The sequence below is a fragment of the Suricata suricatta genome, chromosome 4 (genome assembly GCF_006229205.1).
Source record: "Suricata suricatta isolate VVHF042 chromosome 4, meerkat_22Aug2017_6uvM2_HiC, whole genome shotgun sequence".
In the NCBI taxonomy this organism is placed as follows: domain Eukaryota; kingdom Metazoa; phylum Chordata; class Mammalia; order Carnivora; family Herpestidae; genus Suricata; species Suricata suricatta.
The window spans coordinates 90,703,076-90,720,710 of NC_043703.1; the positions used below are offsets into that span (position 1 = coordinate 90,703,076).

At 40.2% G+C, this 17,635-nt stretch overlaps 1 protein-coding gene and 1 long non-coding RNA gene across 2 annotated transcripts in view; one reads left to right on the top strand and one right to left on the bottom strand.

Moving 5' to 3' along the window:
* Positions 1 to 17,635, top strand: part of PLEKHH2 (pleckstrin homology, MyTH4 and FERM domain containing H2) — a 98,282-nt gene that overhangs the window by 72,605 nt on the left and 8,042 nt on the right. Inside the window, exons 20-25 of the mRNA XM_029936217.1 lie at positions 1,447 to 1,544; positions 3,534 to 3,711; positions 5,053 to 5,208; positions 7,069 to 7,166; positions 15,111 to 15,252; positions 16,871 to 17,016. Coding sequence (XP_029792077.1) covers positions 1,447 to 1,544; positions 3,534 to 3,711; positions 5,053 to 5,208; positions 7,069 to 7,166; positions 15,111 to 15,252; positions 16,871 to 17,016 — 818 coding nt within the window. The remainder of the gene's footprint in view (positions 1 to 1,446; positions 1,545 to 3,533; positions 3,712 to 5,052; positions 5,209 to 7,068; positions 7,167 to 15,110; positions 15,253 to 16,870; positions 17,017 to 17,635) is intronic.
* Positions 8,417 to 11,783, bottom strand: LOC115288979. The gene is made up of 4 exons (XR_003907309.1): positions 11,731 to 11,783; positions 9,984 to 10,028; positions 8,628 to 8,680; positions 8,417 to 8,520 (listed from the first exon to the last, which is right to left on the bottom strand). It is a non-coding gene; the product is annotated as an uncharacterized LOC115288979 (long non-coding RNA).

Genomic DNA, 17,635 nt, shown 5'->3' on the forward strand with positions numbered 1-17,635 from the left:
ATTTCTAGAATTTCCATATGCCTTTAACAATGTTCCATGTAATTCTTCTTTTAAATTCTCCCCAGGTAAAGAGGAGTATTTCGCTATTGATTTAGGATACATTTCTTTAACTATTAGTTCAGTTGCATGTATTTTCAGGTGGCTTTGGTCACTGATATTTACTCTTCCATGAATACCTGTTGTAATCTTTGCTTATGAACCCCTATTAACTGCAGAATAAAACAGAAAATTTTCCCCTAGCTAATAGTATTCTCAGGGGATCCAGATTTAACAGGACTTGAAGCTTGCACAGTTTAAGCTTATACCATTAGTAATGTGTTATTTTTTTTTAAATGTTACTTTCACACATTTTAAAAGAACATAGAATCACGTAAACACACTCCATAAGGTCTTTCCCAGGCCTTGGGGGGCCGGTGCCTGAGCAGGGTTGGAATTTAAGCTTCATCTGTGTTGAGAAGCCTTCATAATCTGGCTCCTCTTTCTCCACTTCATTTTATGCCTCCCGCATCCAGCACACACTGGAAGGATAAACGCACCCTATTCTTCAGACACACCGTGCCTTTACACACCCTTCACCTTGAACCTGCCAGTTTTCCTGTTACCTGGACCTCCCTCTCCTTCTCTCTTCCCATCCTGCAGACTTTACCGTCAGCCCAGGCAACCTCTCTCCAGTGAGTTCTTACTGACTCCCACAGCAGTTAAGTCAATCCTTGCACTGGGCATACTTAAAACAATTATGACATGGTATTAACTGTGTTGTATTGTAAATTATTGTAAAACGTATAATGTCTTCTCCTAGACTGTAGGGAACTCAAGAACAGGGACAGGATCTTTTTGCTCTTCCTTCTTTTTTATGTAACATTTACAAAATGATTGAAGATATACTTAATCCAAAATAATAAAGGAGAAAAGAGAATACAAAACAAAACAAAAGAAAATACAATCTTATTATAAAAAGATAACCTCTGTTAATAGCTTTATACTTGCTACATATACATATGCATGTATATATGCACCCATGTGCGATTAGATTGGTTTTGGTTTGGGGTATATGAATTTTTCCCGTTTTTCAGTCTGTCTTTCCTCACAGCCATTACTATATTTCAGTGAATGAGAAAATACATAAATTAACAAAAAAGGAACTGTGTCCCAAATCTTTGAGTATGTTGTCAAAAAGAACTGCCGCATCTATATGACCTTTGGTACCTCGGTTATGGACAATAGCGTATACAACTTAGATAGATTATGGAATGTGGAGGTTTTGTGTTTTTATGTATTATAAATGCTCTAAGCAGATAATGTCGATGTGGAAGCAAACACAAACATTTGGGGACCAAGAACGACCCCATCATCCCTTTCTTCATCACCTCCGTCAGTCACACTGGTTCTCACTCGGGTCTCTGACTGCCAGGTGGTGTCTAACCTGTGGTGCTTCTCTTTGCCCAGGGCTGGCAGCTCTTGGCTCTCTGTGTTGGGCTCTTCCTTCCCCACCATCCTTTCCTGTGGCTCCTCAGACTCCATCTAAAGAGGAATGCAGATTCCAGGTGTGCAGAAAACTAGCCAGCTGGATCGTTTATGTGGTCTCTGAAAGTCTACAATAAGTCATAAGTATCTAGTAACCTGCCAGGTACATTCGTGGGAAAGCCTGTGAAACAAATGTGGGCACTGGAAGCCCGTGGTTGTCATTCATGTGAGGCTTGCCAAATACTTCCTTTGTTATGTTAAGTCTCTTACAGAAGATTGCAATAAGAGCTTGAAAAAATGACAAAGAGTGATTTTTAAGTGAAAAGTCTATGTACTTTTCAGGGATGAATGACTTAGCACTTGTGGGTGCTCATTCGATAAAAGCGACTATTTTGTTACCTTCATTTTCCCGATGGCTACTTTTCTCTACATTGAATACTCTTTTTTAATGTTTATTTATTTTTGAAAGAGACAGAACGCAAGTGGAGGAGGGGCAGAGGGTGAGGGAGACACAGAATCTGAAGCAGGCTCCAGGCTCTGAACTGTCAGCACAGAGCTTGATGTGGGGCTCCGGCTCATGAACTGAGAGATCATGACCTGAGCTGAAATAGGATGTTTAACCCCCTGAGCCACCCAGGCGCCCCATCTCTACATTTTTCTTTTATGTAGGAAAACTTCCTTGATGGTCTTCCCTCCTTTAGTACTTGTGTGTACTTGAATTGCTTCAGAATTTTTACTCCCTTCAAAAAGATGTTTAAAATCCACCTATCAGAATGGCTTACTTACAGTAAGACCCAGGGCACTCAACCAAGTGTTATCAGGATCATTTTGTGCAACAAGTTCACATTAGGTTGCTTAAATAGACTCTGGGTCTAAAACAGACCAACACAATGAGACAAAACAAACTGGAAATAGTGGGAAAGTATTCCCCAATTCATATTCTATTTTGGAGACTATTATCTTTTTTTTATTCTTTATTTTTGAGAGACAGAGAGAGACAGAGCATGAGTGGGGAAGGGACAGAGAGAGGGAAACACAGAATCCAAAGCAGGCTCCAGGCTCCAAGCTGTCAGCACAGAGCCCGATGCAGGGCTCAAACCCACAAAACCATGAGCTCATGACCTGAGCTGAAGTTAGATGCTCAACCGACTGAGCCACCCAGGGGTCCCAAGTTTGCTTTTAAGTAATCTCTACACCCCACATGCGGTTGAACTCATAACCCCAAGATCCAGAGTCCCATGCTCTCCCAGCTGAGCCAGCCAGCTGCTGCAACATCATGTGATTTTAGTTGCAGTCACTGACTCTTCACCCTAGACAAAGGGTGACATTTTAAAGACTTTTTAAAATTAATCTCTATCCAAACTTGGGGCTCAAACTCACAACTCCGAGATCAAGGGTAGCACACACTACCAACTGAGCCAGCCAGGCGCCCCTAAAGGGTGACATTTTAAAGTCTACCTAGAAGGCATTTCACAATACAAACATATTTGAAGGTATTATCAGTCTGTTTTTATAAAAATTATATGTAACAAATGAGGACAAATAGAATCTCCATCCAGCTTTTGTATTTATTTACACCAGTGGTTTTGTTTAATGCTTAAAAGATTTAAAGAAGTGCATGTTTTATAGGGTAAAGAAGGAAAATACATGTATTTATTTGGAGATATTTTCTTACCTTGTTTAGCAATCAAGCAGTGACCTCCATGTACCTCAAAAGAGAGCTCTGCTACATCATGTGTTTCCTAAGTTATACTATTTTTATACAATTATTTCCTTTGTGTTTGTTAATATGATTACTGTCTATTGACTATATAATGACTGGTAACTTTAAATTCATTTTGTGATGATAATAATACAACAAAGAGGGGAAATGCTTTGTGGGGAAGTTTGATTCAGTCAGTTGCAAAAGTAAAGAAAGAGAATTTGAGAAAAGTTGTAACACTTTAACATTATCACTCAGAAAGAAAAATTAGTCAAAATTAGCAGAAGACATTGTAATGTACACCAACCTAATATATTAGGTTGTCTTAAATTTACTCCTAGACTTTATCTTAGGTTGTATGTTATAGGACAGAATTTGGAAAATACGCGATTTACTGCCAGCGGTGTGTAGAAAGAACACAACAAAATGGAGACCGAGAAGCAAGACCGTCAAGAATGGAAATTCTTTCAACCCTTCTTCGAAACCCTTATCATCACTCTTTGCCCTTCAGTATCCCCGTGCACTTCATGAATGGGATATATCAGGTGGGTCACGCTCTGCTGAAGGCCTGCTTGCCTAACCTTGAATCCTGAGTGGAGCAGAGAAGCGAGACTGTCTGCCTACCTTCGTCAGCACCCGGCAGCGACCGTCAATGTGCAAATACATTATGGCTTCCATTAGAACAGCTGAGTCTTGAAACAGTTGTTCTAAGAAGGATTCAAACTAGAATCCACCTTGAGCCAAATAAGGGAGGAGCTTTACGGCCCTTCTAATTCTGGAGAAAATTAAAAAAAAATTTTTTTTATGTTCTTTATTTCTTTTTGAGAGACAGAGAGAGACAGTGGGAATAGGGGCGGGTCAGAGAGAGAGGGAGATACAGAATGTGAAGCAGGCTCCAGGCTCTGAGCTAGCTGTCAGCACAGAGCCTGACTCGGGGCTCGAACCCACGAACCGTGAGATCATGACCTGAGCCAAAGCCAGACGCTTAACCAACTGAGCCACCCAGGTGCCCCTCTCCTGAAGAAAATCAAAACTACTTTGGTTGACACCTTTCCTAACCAGTGCACTTGCTAAATGAGAAAATAATTACTGACTGTGGGTGTGGACAAGTTTGGTCTTTTTAAAGTCTCCAAATTGCAGGAATTATGTGGGAAAATTCCTCCAGGCCCTTGCAGTTCTCAGATACAGATGTTCACTTATTACCTGAAGCAAACATGTTCCAAAGCTGACAGTCTTCTGGCCAGAGCTTTTTATCACAGAATTCACACAAGTAACTGCATATTACAGAAACAAACGTTATGTATTTTTTTCTATTCATTTTTAACTGAAATGCAGGTGACACGCAGTGTTAATTACTTTTGGGTGTACAACAGGGTGATTCAACATTGATCTACATCACTAAATGATCACAAAGATAAGTCTGGTCACCACCTGTCACCATACAAAGTTATTACAAGGATATTGACTATATTCTCTATGCTCCACTTACATCCCTGTGACTGTTTAAGTGCATTTCTCTTGCAATTTTTTTTCATTTGCTCAAAGATTTTGTATTGTACTGTAGTTCTTGGTTTGCTTTTAGTAGGTAGGCATGATACCTCTGCAAGATGTTTATAGCTGTCAGATGATCTTTGTATTTTGAATTCATGTCTGCTGGCTGAAGCCAAGATTTCTAAATTCTTACAGCAAGCTAGCAATTAAGATGACATTAATTTTCTCCAGTGGAGCTTTGGTGTGGGGGGAGTTTAAGCACCTAGATAAATATACGTTATCATTAATCATGCATCAAATATAGCCTGTTTCTCCTTTAACTCCTTTTTGAAATTTAAGTTTGAAATGTACATCGTTCCTTTTATTAAGAGAACAATGTTGTTATTCCTGCTTAGGTAGTTGGATTTGATGCATCCACCACAGTGGAAGAGTTTTTGAATACTTTGAACCAGGATACAGGAATGAGAAAGCCAACACAGTCTGGCTTTGCGTTATTCACAGATGATCCCTCTGGCCGGGATTTAGAGCATTGTCTTCAAGGAAACATCAAGGTAAAGCCAACTCCTTTTGAGAAGGCAGACCCGCAAACAGCAGAGAGGCTACTTTTTGCTATTTGCAAAATGCTTAGTTCAAGAGATTTTTAAAATTCTAAGTATCTAATCTTCCCAATTAAAAAAAAAAAAGGTTGCGAGACTTTGTTGAAGTCATAGAATTCTTGGTACACAATCCTCACACGCACATATATTCCTTGTTAAGACAGGAGAAAGATTAATAATAGTAATAATACCCTGACCAGTAGGGTAATAAGAATGGACGCTTTAATACAATAGCTTTTTATTGTATTCATTCACAAGGCAATATTTCTTTGTGATGTCAGCGGAGCCGGGCTGGACCCTGTGGGGAGTGCAAAGAAGGACCAGAAGTGGTCCCTGTCCGCAGTAAACTTATAACTTGGCTTGGGGAAGAACAGCCTTATCCACTGATGACCGTAGCCTCGAGTTGAGAGTGATACACGTTTTATGGGTGCTGTGAATGTTTCACAGACGGTCAGCACTAGAAAATAAGGAAGAGTAGAACTGGACATTGAAGGCTGGGTAGAAAGTGGACCTACAGAGATAAAGAAGGAATTGCAAACAGAAAAATCTTAAACAAAAATGGAACACTGGAAGACTTAAAAAAAATCTTTTCTAGGTCATAGTAAAATGACACTGATAAAGTTCCGATCTAACAGTGGTAACAGTTAGAAATAGAGAATACGGAACCATAAGGAACCCGATAGGAATTAGCCCACTTATTTTGCAAACGAGGAAGCTGAAGCCCAAGAGGAGAAACTTATTTACCCCAGATCACACAGCTAGAACTGGGTCTGGCCCCTTTCCCTACTTGATATGGTTTTTGTTGCTCTTGGAAATAAGTGCCTTGTTATGGGGTGAAGGTATTCCTGTGATTTGAAGATGAAAGAATTGGGGCAGAATAGGAGAAGAAGTAGACTCATAAGTAATAGCTCCCATAAGTTCAGAGAACATAAAATGTCAGTTACTTCATCAAACTATCAAAGCTCAGTTTCACCTGCAGATCAGCCTGTTGGGGCCTGAAGGGGTTCCATAGAATACTATTGAGGTTCATACTTATATGGAGTTCATCAGAAATGTTGGCTAGTAGGTGTGCTCCCTGCCTCCCACGCCTGCCCACCTGCTATATGGCTACATATTGGGAAATCTAGATAAGTGAATGTCTTTTTCTCTTTAGCTCAGCTACATCCGATTTAGTTTAGCAAATTCAAATGTAAATTTTGAGACACACATTCCTAGAGCACTGTTGTTAATAATTAGTCAAGAAGATAAGCTAGTAGTTTTGGTTGATTTGAGCTGAGCAAACAGTAGGGGGTAGCTGAATAACTGCTTATCACATAGTTTTAAAGACTTTTATTTATAATTCTCTAAATGACCTGTTAAAAAATAAGCAAATATTTATTTGGTTCCTGAAGAATTTTTATTCTTTCCCAATCAAGGAGTCTAAAGACTGTATTTCAAATTTCTTTGAGATAACTTCAGTAATTCCAATCCTTATAAACTCAGAAGATGGAAAAGTTGCTTCTTCGGTGATTAAATTATGAAATGATTCCTGGAATCTTCTTGTTTCTCATGCAGTCTTTCATTAAGATTCCTTTTTGAGTAAGAAATTCATGGCTTCAGTCCAGAGTTAATGGGTGTCCAAAAGCATAAGTGGACCAAAGAGCAATGTATAATTAAATCTAAAACCAAAGGTCCCCAGAAGCTTAAAACAAAAGGTTTCAGTCCATTTGGTTTGGTCATATTCATTGGAAATTTTTCAGTCTGCAGACACGCTTGTCTTCCAAAAATGCTGATTTGAAAATGGCTGTAAATCTCCATTTTCCTCCTCCCTTCTAGATTTGTGACATTATTTCTAAGTGGGAACAGGCTTCCAAAGAACAGCAGCCTGGGAAATGGGAAGGTTCGAGAACTGTTCGTCTAACTTATAAAAACAGGTGTGTAATGCCACACCCAAACTCTGGTGTGGAGGTGTACCGTTACGCTCTAATCATGAGCCTTTGGTTTTCTATTGAATAGCCTTGCAAGTTACGATATTTATCTTTGTGTTCACTTTTCTGTAAAAGGAGACTCTACTTCTCTGAGAAGAAACTGTCACATAAAATTTTGTTTCTAGCTCTAGCCTCTTCATGTCATGAATGGCGGTATTTTATAAAATATGCATTTGGACAAAGATTTTAAAAAACTGTAAGAAAGAATAGCTTCTCTCTTAGGGTGGTTGTACAAGGGTGAATTGTTTTTCACTTCCAAAAATTTCTTTAATGTTACATTTTTTTCTTTTCATAAAGACTAAGTACTCAAATACTGTACTGAAGATCTATAGTGAGAAGAAATACTTCTGGGGCACCTGACTGGCTCATTCAGGAGAGCATGCGACTCTTGATCTCGAGGTCATGAGTTCAAGTTTCATGTTGGATATAGAGATTATTTAAATACATAAAACTTAAAAAAAATTTTAAAGAAGAAGTATTTCTGTTTACTCAAGACTTTTAAGAAGTCACGTATTCCTATTCATTTATGCTCATTCTTTCAGAGTCTCTCTTTTTCTCTCTGTAATTATTGAGCTTCACCTATAAGCCAGACACTCAGCTAGATGCTCTGGTCAAAATGGTACCAAAAGCAGACACAAACACGGTCCCTGATCTTTTGAATTTACGGTCTTGTTAATCATACAGTAACTCTAATGAATACATAATTACATACCAGGTTTTCTGAAAGAAAAGAGTGTGGTGCTATAGGAGCACATAGGAAGAAACCTGACCTAGACTGGAGGCATCAGGAGGCTTCTTTTCAGAAATGATGCCAGGGTCAGGAGGGGGCTGGAAGTGGTAGTGTGGAAACGAGTAGAAAAGGATATTCCAAAGCCTGTAGAGGAAAGCTGCTCAGAGGGTTTCAGGAATCGGGAAATACTCAGTGGGACTGGAGCACATATCTTCCCAACAGATACAATTTTTTGTAAGTTTATTTATTTATATTGAGACAGAAAGCTAGCAGGGGAGGGACAGAGAAAGAGGGACAGGGACAATCCCAAGCAGGCTCTACACTGTCAGCACAGAGCCCGATGTGGGACTTGATCTCACAAATTGTGAGATCGTGACCTGAGCCAAGATCAGAGTTGGACGCTTAACCGATTGAGCCACCCAGGCACCCCCAACAGATACAATTTTAATATACTTTGGCATATGATCAGAAGCTAGATTTTGTTTCTTTTTTAAAAATATCTTCTTTTCTTCCATGTATCAGCAGAAGATGGTATTTAGTAAACAGTGTTCACTGACCAGGTGACATTAACTGTACAAAAAAAATGAAAAGATATTGTGATGATTTTATTTGGATCTTATACTCTATAAAATAAGGAATCCAAAATACTAGAATGAAAGAATTACTCATGGAATTACTCATGTAGTAGTAACTTCTTTTAGAGACTTGAAAGATGGTCATAGGCCGAGCACTGGAATGTAAGAAATAAAGACACTGTATACATAAAGAATGTGATAGCCTTTGATCCAATTTAGGATTTCTTTTTCTAATGATCTGTCCCACAGAAATATCCATATTCACGAATGAGAATATTCCAGTATAACCCAGTATCTTCCTTGCCATGTATTTTATAACAATGAAAACTAAGTGTTGGAAGGGCCTTAGGGGAATGGATAAATAAACGTGGCAAGTTCCTTTTGAGGACTCCTCTCCTACAGTCAGCCACGAAAGGCCACCCACCATTTGAATGGATTCCTTTGATCTAAATAAATGGTGGTCATGAGACATTGGAGCATCTCTGTTCAGGGGCTCATGAACTATGGTAATTTGCACGAGTTCTGAGTAACAAGAAGATGACTGTTAAGCTTTGATATCTAAGATTTTAAAATGTTACTTCCTGGGGCGCCTGGGTGGCTCAGTTGGTTAAGCCTCCTGAGGCTTAGGTCAAGCTCCTGAGTCGGTTAAGCCTGACTTTGGCTCAGGTCAGATCTCACGTTCGTGGGTTTGAGCCCCATGTCAAGCTCTGTGCTGACAGCTCAGAGCCTGGAGCCTGCTTCCGGTTCTGTGTCTCCTTCTCTCTCTGCCCCTCCCCCTCTCATGCACTGTTTCTCTCTGTATCAAAAATAAATAAAACATTAAAAAAATTTTTTTTAATAAAATAAAATAAAACCCTACTTCCTGGAGATAAGCAGGGTTACATAGCTAATGGAGCTCTAGTAGGCTGTACTCCTACATCCATTTCCACGGATGGTAGCCTTCATCTGTGGTCCTTTGGTACCTTGCAAGCATAGCAGGCTGGAAGACTTGGACCTTCCAGACGATTTTGTTTTAGTCCTGTGATTGACAAAGCAGCTGTTCTCAAAGAGAGGGCCCTGGACCTGCAACTTCAGGATCCCAGGGAAACACATTAGAAATGCAAAGTATTGGGGCACCTGTGTGGTTAAGCTGGTTAAGTGTCTGACTCTTGATTTCAGCTCAGGTTATGCTATCACAGTTTGTTGGTGTGAGCCCCGCGTCAGGCTCCTCACTGATGGTGTGGAGTCTGCTTGGGACTTTCTTTCTCTCTCTCCCTCTCTCTGCCCACTGCCTCCTCCCCACCTCTCAAAAAGATAAGAAATGCAAATTACTAGTCACCACAACAGACCTACCGAGTCCAGGAGAATCTCTGGACATAAAGAGTCTGTGTTTTAGCATTTCTCCAGGTGACTCTTACACAAGCCCACTTTCGAGAAGCCCTGATCTGGAGGTCCCCATTGCTGCCCTCTTAATCTTACCTTTTGTTGAAGAGAGCCAGCTCCAGGGCCTGATCTGCCATACACCTTTATGGAGAGAGGTTCAGGAATTCTCATTTGGTTTTATTGGAACTGAATGGAATCATTTCCATGTCTAAGACTATTCCTAATAATGTATACCTTATGAATGCTTAATACGTACTAATTTCTGTCTGTGATATCTACAGTTGGAACCCAAATTACATTTGAATGAAATGCAGAAAGGTAGTCTGAAACAGATACAAGAATAATAATCCAAGGCTAGCAAATGGCACTAGAAAGGACAAAGAGAGCTATGAATAATACATAATAAAGATTGCCTTGTCAAAAAAAAAAAAGTCCCATGACAATATCTTTGACATCAGGAAAAAAAGCAACTCAACCAAAAGGTTTAATTTTTAACAGAAGTCTGAAATGGCTGGCTCGCCACAGCTATGAGAAAGTACTATGTTTCTAAATGTGGTTGCGCTTCGCATATGTGTATAAATAGCTTAGACAATGAGCCCTAATTTCCATTGACACACTTAGAAGAGGGACCAGCTGTGAACTATCATGCAGCCAAGGACTCGATTCTTCATCTGTCCCGCAGTGCTGTAGTAAGCGAAACTAAACACCAGCTCTCGATCATGGAATTTGTATTTATATTTAGTAAGTTATGGAATTTTAATCATTTTTATTCAGAGGTTAAAGATCTAATTTATAGCATTTGAATTTATTCTCATAGACAACCGTTTGGAAACTAATGTTTGAATTCTATTTGTGCTTAAGATGCTTATTTAATTTGCTTTCTTATTGAATATTTGAAACTGCAAAAGTTGACATGTTTTTAACAAACTGAAACTGGCAAGGGTCCTTCCCTGAAGAAAACAACTTTTCCTTCCCCCACCCCTTATGAAATAAAAGATTATTTTCAGGGGTGTTTGGGTGGCTCAGTCAGTTAAGCATCTGACTCTTGATTTCTGCTGAGGTCATGATCTCACGATTTACGGGATGGAGCCGCATGCCGGGCTCTGCACTGACAGCATGGAACCTGCTTGGGGTCCTCTCTTTCCCTCTCTCTCTGCCCCTCCCCCACTCGTGCTAGTGCATTCTCTCTTTCTCAAATAAATAAGTTTTAAGAAGATTATTTTCAGTACTGCTTTTTAATTCTTACTTTCTGGAGCATAGATAAACATTCCCATCTCTGTCGCCCTTACCACCTGTACCTACTAGCTACTAAGCCAAGAGGCATCTTGACAAGTCATCTAGTTTAACCAATTTCTTCTAGCCATGTTCACTAAAAAATTTCCAGACTGGCTTTTCTGGGAGACAGAGACAGTAGGCTTTGAAACTGCCCCTGGTGCCCTTCTGCTTCCTGAAGCAAACAGTAAAGGCTGTTGTACCGTAAAACAAAAGTCAAAACAAAGCAAAACAAGGGCGCCTGGGTGGCTCAGTCAGTCAAGCATCCTATTTCAGCTCAGATCATGATCTTGTAGTTCATGAGTTCAAGCCCCGCATCATGCTCTGTGCTGATATCTCGGAGCCTGGCACCTGCTTTGGATGCTGTGTCTCCCTCTTTCTCTGCCCCTACCCTCTCTCTCTCTCTCTTTCTCTCTCAAAAATAAAGATTTAAAAAACCCTTTTTATATCTTTTTAAAAAAAAAATTCCAGAATGAAGAGACTCTTGTGACTCTAAAGGCCCCTAGAGAAGAACCCTAATAAGATAATGGTAATTAGTAATCATAACAACCAACATTCACTGACTACTTACCACACACCAGGCCCAGTGCTGAGCTCCTTGTTTCATCTTTTCATAGAATCCTCACAACACCGCTCAGACCAGTATCACTATGCTCTCCATCTTACAGGTGGAGGAAACTACCCAGCCTACAGAATGGGATTTTTCAGGCTTTTTTTGGCAAATAATTCCCATGTTTGGCAATTCTCACTACCATGCACTTGCCCATTCATGCAGTAAACATCTGTTCAGTATGTGCCAGTGCCAGGCCTCGTGGGAGCCCTGGGGGTCCAAAGGTGAATAGGATTCCCCTACCCTTTAGAAGCTCAGGGTTTATGGGGAGAGACAGACATGAAATCTTAGCAGTGTAATTAATGCTGTCACAGAAACAGTAGAGCAGAGTAGTGGAGAACAGGGCCTCAGGAGAGAATCTGCCTGGGTTAGAATCCTGGCTCTCCCATTTACTGTGTGGCCTTGAGTAAGTCACTTACCACCTCTGTGCCCTCTCTGTGAAATGGAAACAGTACCTACTTCGAGGGCTTGTCTGAAGGACTGTATGTTGGCACATGTACAGTACTTGGATCTAGCCACACAGTAAATACCCATCAATCTTGGCTCTTACCACGAATATAACATGGGTATATGCAAGCCATTGTGGGACCACGCCAGAATATAACAGGCACATGTACAGGACTTTGTGGGACCATAGAGGAAGGCTTTGCAGACTGGTCCTTTCTGAGCAGATGACTTGAGATGATAGCCATCGAGGCAGCAGGCAAGGGGCTAGAGGTCACGACTGCAGTTCAGTAGTGTTAACAGGAGACCATGGTGGATGGAGGAGTGAAGGGAAGGTAAATGGAAGGTGAAGACAGCCTGCTCCTTCGGTAAGTTAACAAGAGGAGACAGACCACAGTCTGCTCCTAGGAATGAAATACGGACCCAGTTGGAGGCAAAGAGTTCCCCAGCAGTGCTGAGAGCCCTCCTGCGTTCAGAAGCAGTGTCCAGGTGTCAGACTGGTCCTGAACATTTCCATCCCACAGCCCGTCTGCTTCCCGGTATCAAGCGAGGAGGTGGACGTTTGCAGATCCCCTGCTGTCTGACCCAGCCCTGCCTGCAGGCAGAAGCCCACTTCCTCTGCTGCAGGCCTCTTTAGGATCGGGGAGTGCCTGGAAGCTGGTCGTTTTGGGGACACTCATATCGCATTCCCCTGGGACCTCATCTGTCCAAGACTGGATTTGAGTTTCTGACTCTTGATCATTTTTGGGATCTTTGTTTCGTCTCCGCATTCTCTCCAAGTCCCTGTACAGTCATTGGAGGCCAGACTCCTTCTTTAGAGGCTTGAGTCAACGACTGTACACATCATCTTCCTATATACGTGCCTGGGAGTGCTTTCCCCTTTTTGCTCATAGTGCTTCATTTCCTCTTTCAGGATCCGTCTTTCCGGCATGCCAGAAAGAATAGAAAATGCATTTTAGGTCTTCTTGCCTGCACCTGCTTGCACATCTGGCCCTTTTTTCCCTCTACCTATATTATCAGTTCAAACTTTTATTAAGAACCTTACTTAAACCCAAGTAAGACATAGTTCTTGACTTCAAGTGGAGGAAATAAGCTATGCCAAAAAGAGAGGGCTTTCTTCTTAAACTTGATTCCCTTTTGTTTTATATCACTTTGGGGATAGCATTTTGTTCTCTCTCTCTCTCTTTTTAAGTTTACTTATTTATTTTGAGAGAGAGAGAGAGAGAGAGAGAGAGAGCATAAGCAGGGGAAGGGCCAAAAGAAGGAGAGACAGAATCCCAAACAGGCTCCACACCATCAGTGCAGAACCTGATGTGGGGCTCGAACTCATGAACTGTGAGATTATGAGGTGAGCCATGATCAAGAATCAGATACTTAACTGACTGCGTCACCCAGGCGTCCTGGTAGCATTTTGAATTTAGAATCTGTTTCTCTTGCCCAGCCATCGTCTTCTGTGAGTTAACAGTTTATCATCATGCAGTCACAGATGAGTAGGGCTTGGGATTGGTTTTTTTCCAGAGACCACTCTGAATGACTGCACGGGCCGGTGATTCCCAAGCGTGGTGGGTGGGGAAATGATCAAAACCTTGGGAAGGACAAGATTTTCAGAGCACACCCACCCCGCTTCCCTGAGACTCCCTGCCCTCCTCTCGGTCCCTGCCAACAGAGATAATCGGTGTGAAGGATATTGTAACTGATGCCAGCGTGTCCTCTCCTGCAAGGGTATTGGGAAGAAAAGGCTGAAAATCCACTTAGAGCTAATTGGGCACATTCCTAACACAATCTGGACCTAAATCTCTGTTCCTGTCGCTCTGTTGTCCTGCTGATATTCCACTGGCAGCGTATTGCTTACCCACCTATTTCAACAAGTAATAATAACAACATGTAAACTATGTTTCAGCTCCTAAAGATGCTTACCTGGATGTGGCACAAAGAAAAACAAGTTAAAACATTTAAATGTACAAATCATCTTTTAGACCCTCCCCCAGGAAAACTGCCACCCCCCAACTTGATGTTGACTTTTTTTAAATTTTCCAATGTTTGTTTATTTTAGAGAGAGAGACAGAACATGAGTGGGGGAGAGGCAGACAGAAAGGGAGACACCGAATTCGAAGCAGGCTCCAGGCTCTGAGCTGTCAGCATAGAGCTTGATGCAGAGTGTGAACCCACAAACTGCGAGATCATGACCTGAGCCAAAGTCGGATGCTTAACCGACTGAGCCACCCAGGCAAAGGCACCCCTGATGTTGATTTTGAATTCAAATCTTCATTTTTCTATTCCCTGTTATTTCCAAGATATTTAGGAAAGATCATGACTGTTTTGAAAATTGCTTTTATAGGGGCGCCTGGATGGTTCAGTCGATTAAATGGCTGACTTTGGCTCAGGTCATGATCTCACGGTTCATGGGTTCGAGCCCTGCATCGAGTTCTGTGCTGACAGCTCAGAGCCTGGAGCTTGCTTCTGATTCTGTGTCTCTCTCTGCTCCTCCCCCACTCCTGCTCTGTCACTCCCTCTCAAAAGTAAAAAAAAATTTTTTTTAATTAAAAAAAAAGAAAGAAAATTGCTTTTATACAGCCCATTGAAATGAAGGGTTACCTCAGCATTCCTTACAAGGGAGGACATATTTAATTTCGCTCAGCACCTTAGGTCCTTCCTCAGGAAAAGACTGGGTATTTAGGGCATAAAAAATAGCATAGAAGTGTTCCTCAACCTCAAAGCGGCTTTTCCTCTGTTTGCTGAAAATGTTAATATGAAACAGAGAGATGACAGAGAATCATGCTCTAAGTTTATATCATTTAGAAAACTACCTTAGAATAACCCTATATCAGTCCTGTGGATTTGTCTTTCCTCTCTTCCTTTTTAATAGCCTGTAACGAAAGATTTTTTCTTCTTTTAAGACTGTATTTCTCAATGCAAGCCCGTGGAGAGACTGATAGAGAAAAGTTGCTGTTAATGTATCAGACAAATGATCAAATAATAAACGGACTTTTTCCTCTGAACAAGGACCTGGCATTAGAAATGGCAGCTCTTTTAGCTCAGGTAACTTCTGTGTTATATACAGTAATATTTTGTAAAGGTAAGAATCTAATTTTTACATTGACTTAAACAATAGATCTTGTAATTCTTTGAATTCACGTTGCTATGATTAACACCTTAAAACTTACAGGCATTATAATTACAGTTTGACTCTGAATTGCTGCAACCACGGTGATGTCAACTGAGACAGTATTCCTCATGCAACCTAGTTTCTTAGTTGTTGGCTCCTTGGCTCGGCCCTGCTCTTCAGCTCTCCTCCTCCTTCCCTAATTTCCACACCAAATACAAGCTGTCCATCTGTTCTTCAAACGTCCGGAAACCCCCAGAGCAAGCTTCTTACTGTCCTCACCTGGCATCCAATCCCACTCAGCATAGCTGCCTGTGAACCTCAGAGCAAGCTTTGTCCCCCAAGGAGAGGGCAGTTGGACACACTATAGTTACAAACATAGGCCTGTCAAGGCAACCTTTCCTCTTAGGGAATCCTACAGTGGAATCACCAAGGTCGGTGTCCCCTCTCGGGCACCTGGCATACCGTGTGGCACAGAATGAGCGCACACAGGTCTGCAGGATAACTGAAAATCAACTCGGAGAGTTCCCAGTATGACTCACATCAACATGACAATGATTAACGATCAGCTCCAAGAATTTCCCAAGATGGAGAATATCAACAAGGGCCTACAGATATTCAAACCTTCAGCAGAAATAGCTTTTCTTCTACAGATCTCAGATTAGTGTATTTAAATTTCTTCACAAAGACTCTCTGAGGACAATACTGGATCCTTTCAAAGATGAGTAGGGAGGGCTTTTTCCCTCTGGGAGGCTACAGTCAGTGGTGTGAAGCAGAAACAAATGATTACTCTCAGAATTTCAGAATTTTCTAGGTGTACATATAGTCTTACCTCTCTAGTCTTTCCTCAAATTCATCTAAAACATATAATGGAGACTTCGTATAGGTTTGGATGAATGAATGGGTGGATGAGTGGATAGAGAGATGGGCGGGTAGGTAGAGAATAGCATCTGTGTAGCCTGTTAATAAAGATAAGGATTGAATATTGTTTCATTCAAGATGAAAGGGAAATACAGGGCCCTCTCCTCAGAATAATAGAATAAGGGGATGGACACAGAACCGTTTATGCAGAAAATCTAGAAAGAAATGAGAATGTAATTCTTACTTGCATTATATTCAGTAGAGACCCTTAAGAAGTACAAAAATTACTTTTTTGAGATTTCTTATAGCTTTATAACTATTTTGTCTTTTATTAATAGCTTCCATTTTTCTTTATTATTAGCAATTAAAATAGTACCCTAAAAACAAAAATTATCCTATGCCATTATAGCTAATAATATTAGTGGTCCTTAGCAAATACTACTAGACGGCAACATTAACCAAAAGTGGTTTATGTAGAAATGGAATTGAAATGTTTGAATGATAGATTTTGTTCTAAATTAGAATTCAAATGGAATTTAGATTTTATTAATACTTATGTATGATTATAAATTCCATAATCACATAATCATGACAAGTAGATTTATAAATTCCAAAGGATGTTAAGAAACAATGAAACTGATTTTTTAAAAAACTCTTCAATATCCTTTATTTTCTTTTTGGCTTTCCAATTAGGTGGAGATTGGAGATTTTGAAAGACCCTTTTCAACTCCAGCAGGGCATGTTACTAATCAGTGCAAAACAAATCAAACTCTAAAACAAGTCATAGAAAAATTTTATCCTAAAAGGTACAGAGATGACTCTTCTGAAGAACAGTTAAGGTAAGGAAGCTCTTGTGACTCTTTAAGGGTAGAGTTTTGGTGATATTTTTCTGTTAAAATTTTAAAGATGAAAATTATACGTGATGATTTTCTTAAGATTTTTTAATACCATCAAATACCAAGAGGTATTGATCTTTTTATTTAAGATGGCCCTAGAAACTTGAGAATCTATATTTAAAGTTTTAAGGAAAAAATGTTTACCTTAAGTTAGAAAATCTACTTTCCATTTGATCTTACTCATTCTTGTCCAAATTAACCCTACGAATAAAAAGAAAAAAATGGCCAGTACTGTGTTTAATTTTATGAAGTGTTTACCAAAAATTTTTATCTCTTGGGGTATTCTATTGTAAACAAATCAAAATAAAAACAAACAAACTTCTTACACAAGATATTTTAATATAAATTTTTAATTAAATTCAACAGACTTGGAATTTTGATTTTAGAGAATATACAAAGAAAATTTGATTCCATTGAAAAATAGTGGAAATCCAATTCACCATGAATTTTCCAAAATAGACACACGTAAGATCAGTCTCTTGTCTCTGTAGAAGTAAGCGGTCACCATTGTGATTTTATTTAAAGCATCTCCCTTGGAGCCAACATCTCTCTAAACCAGGGG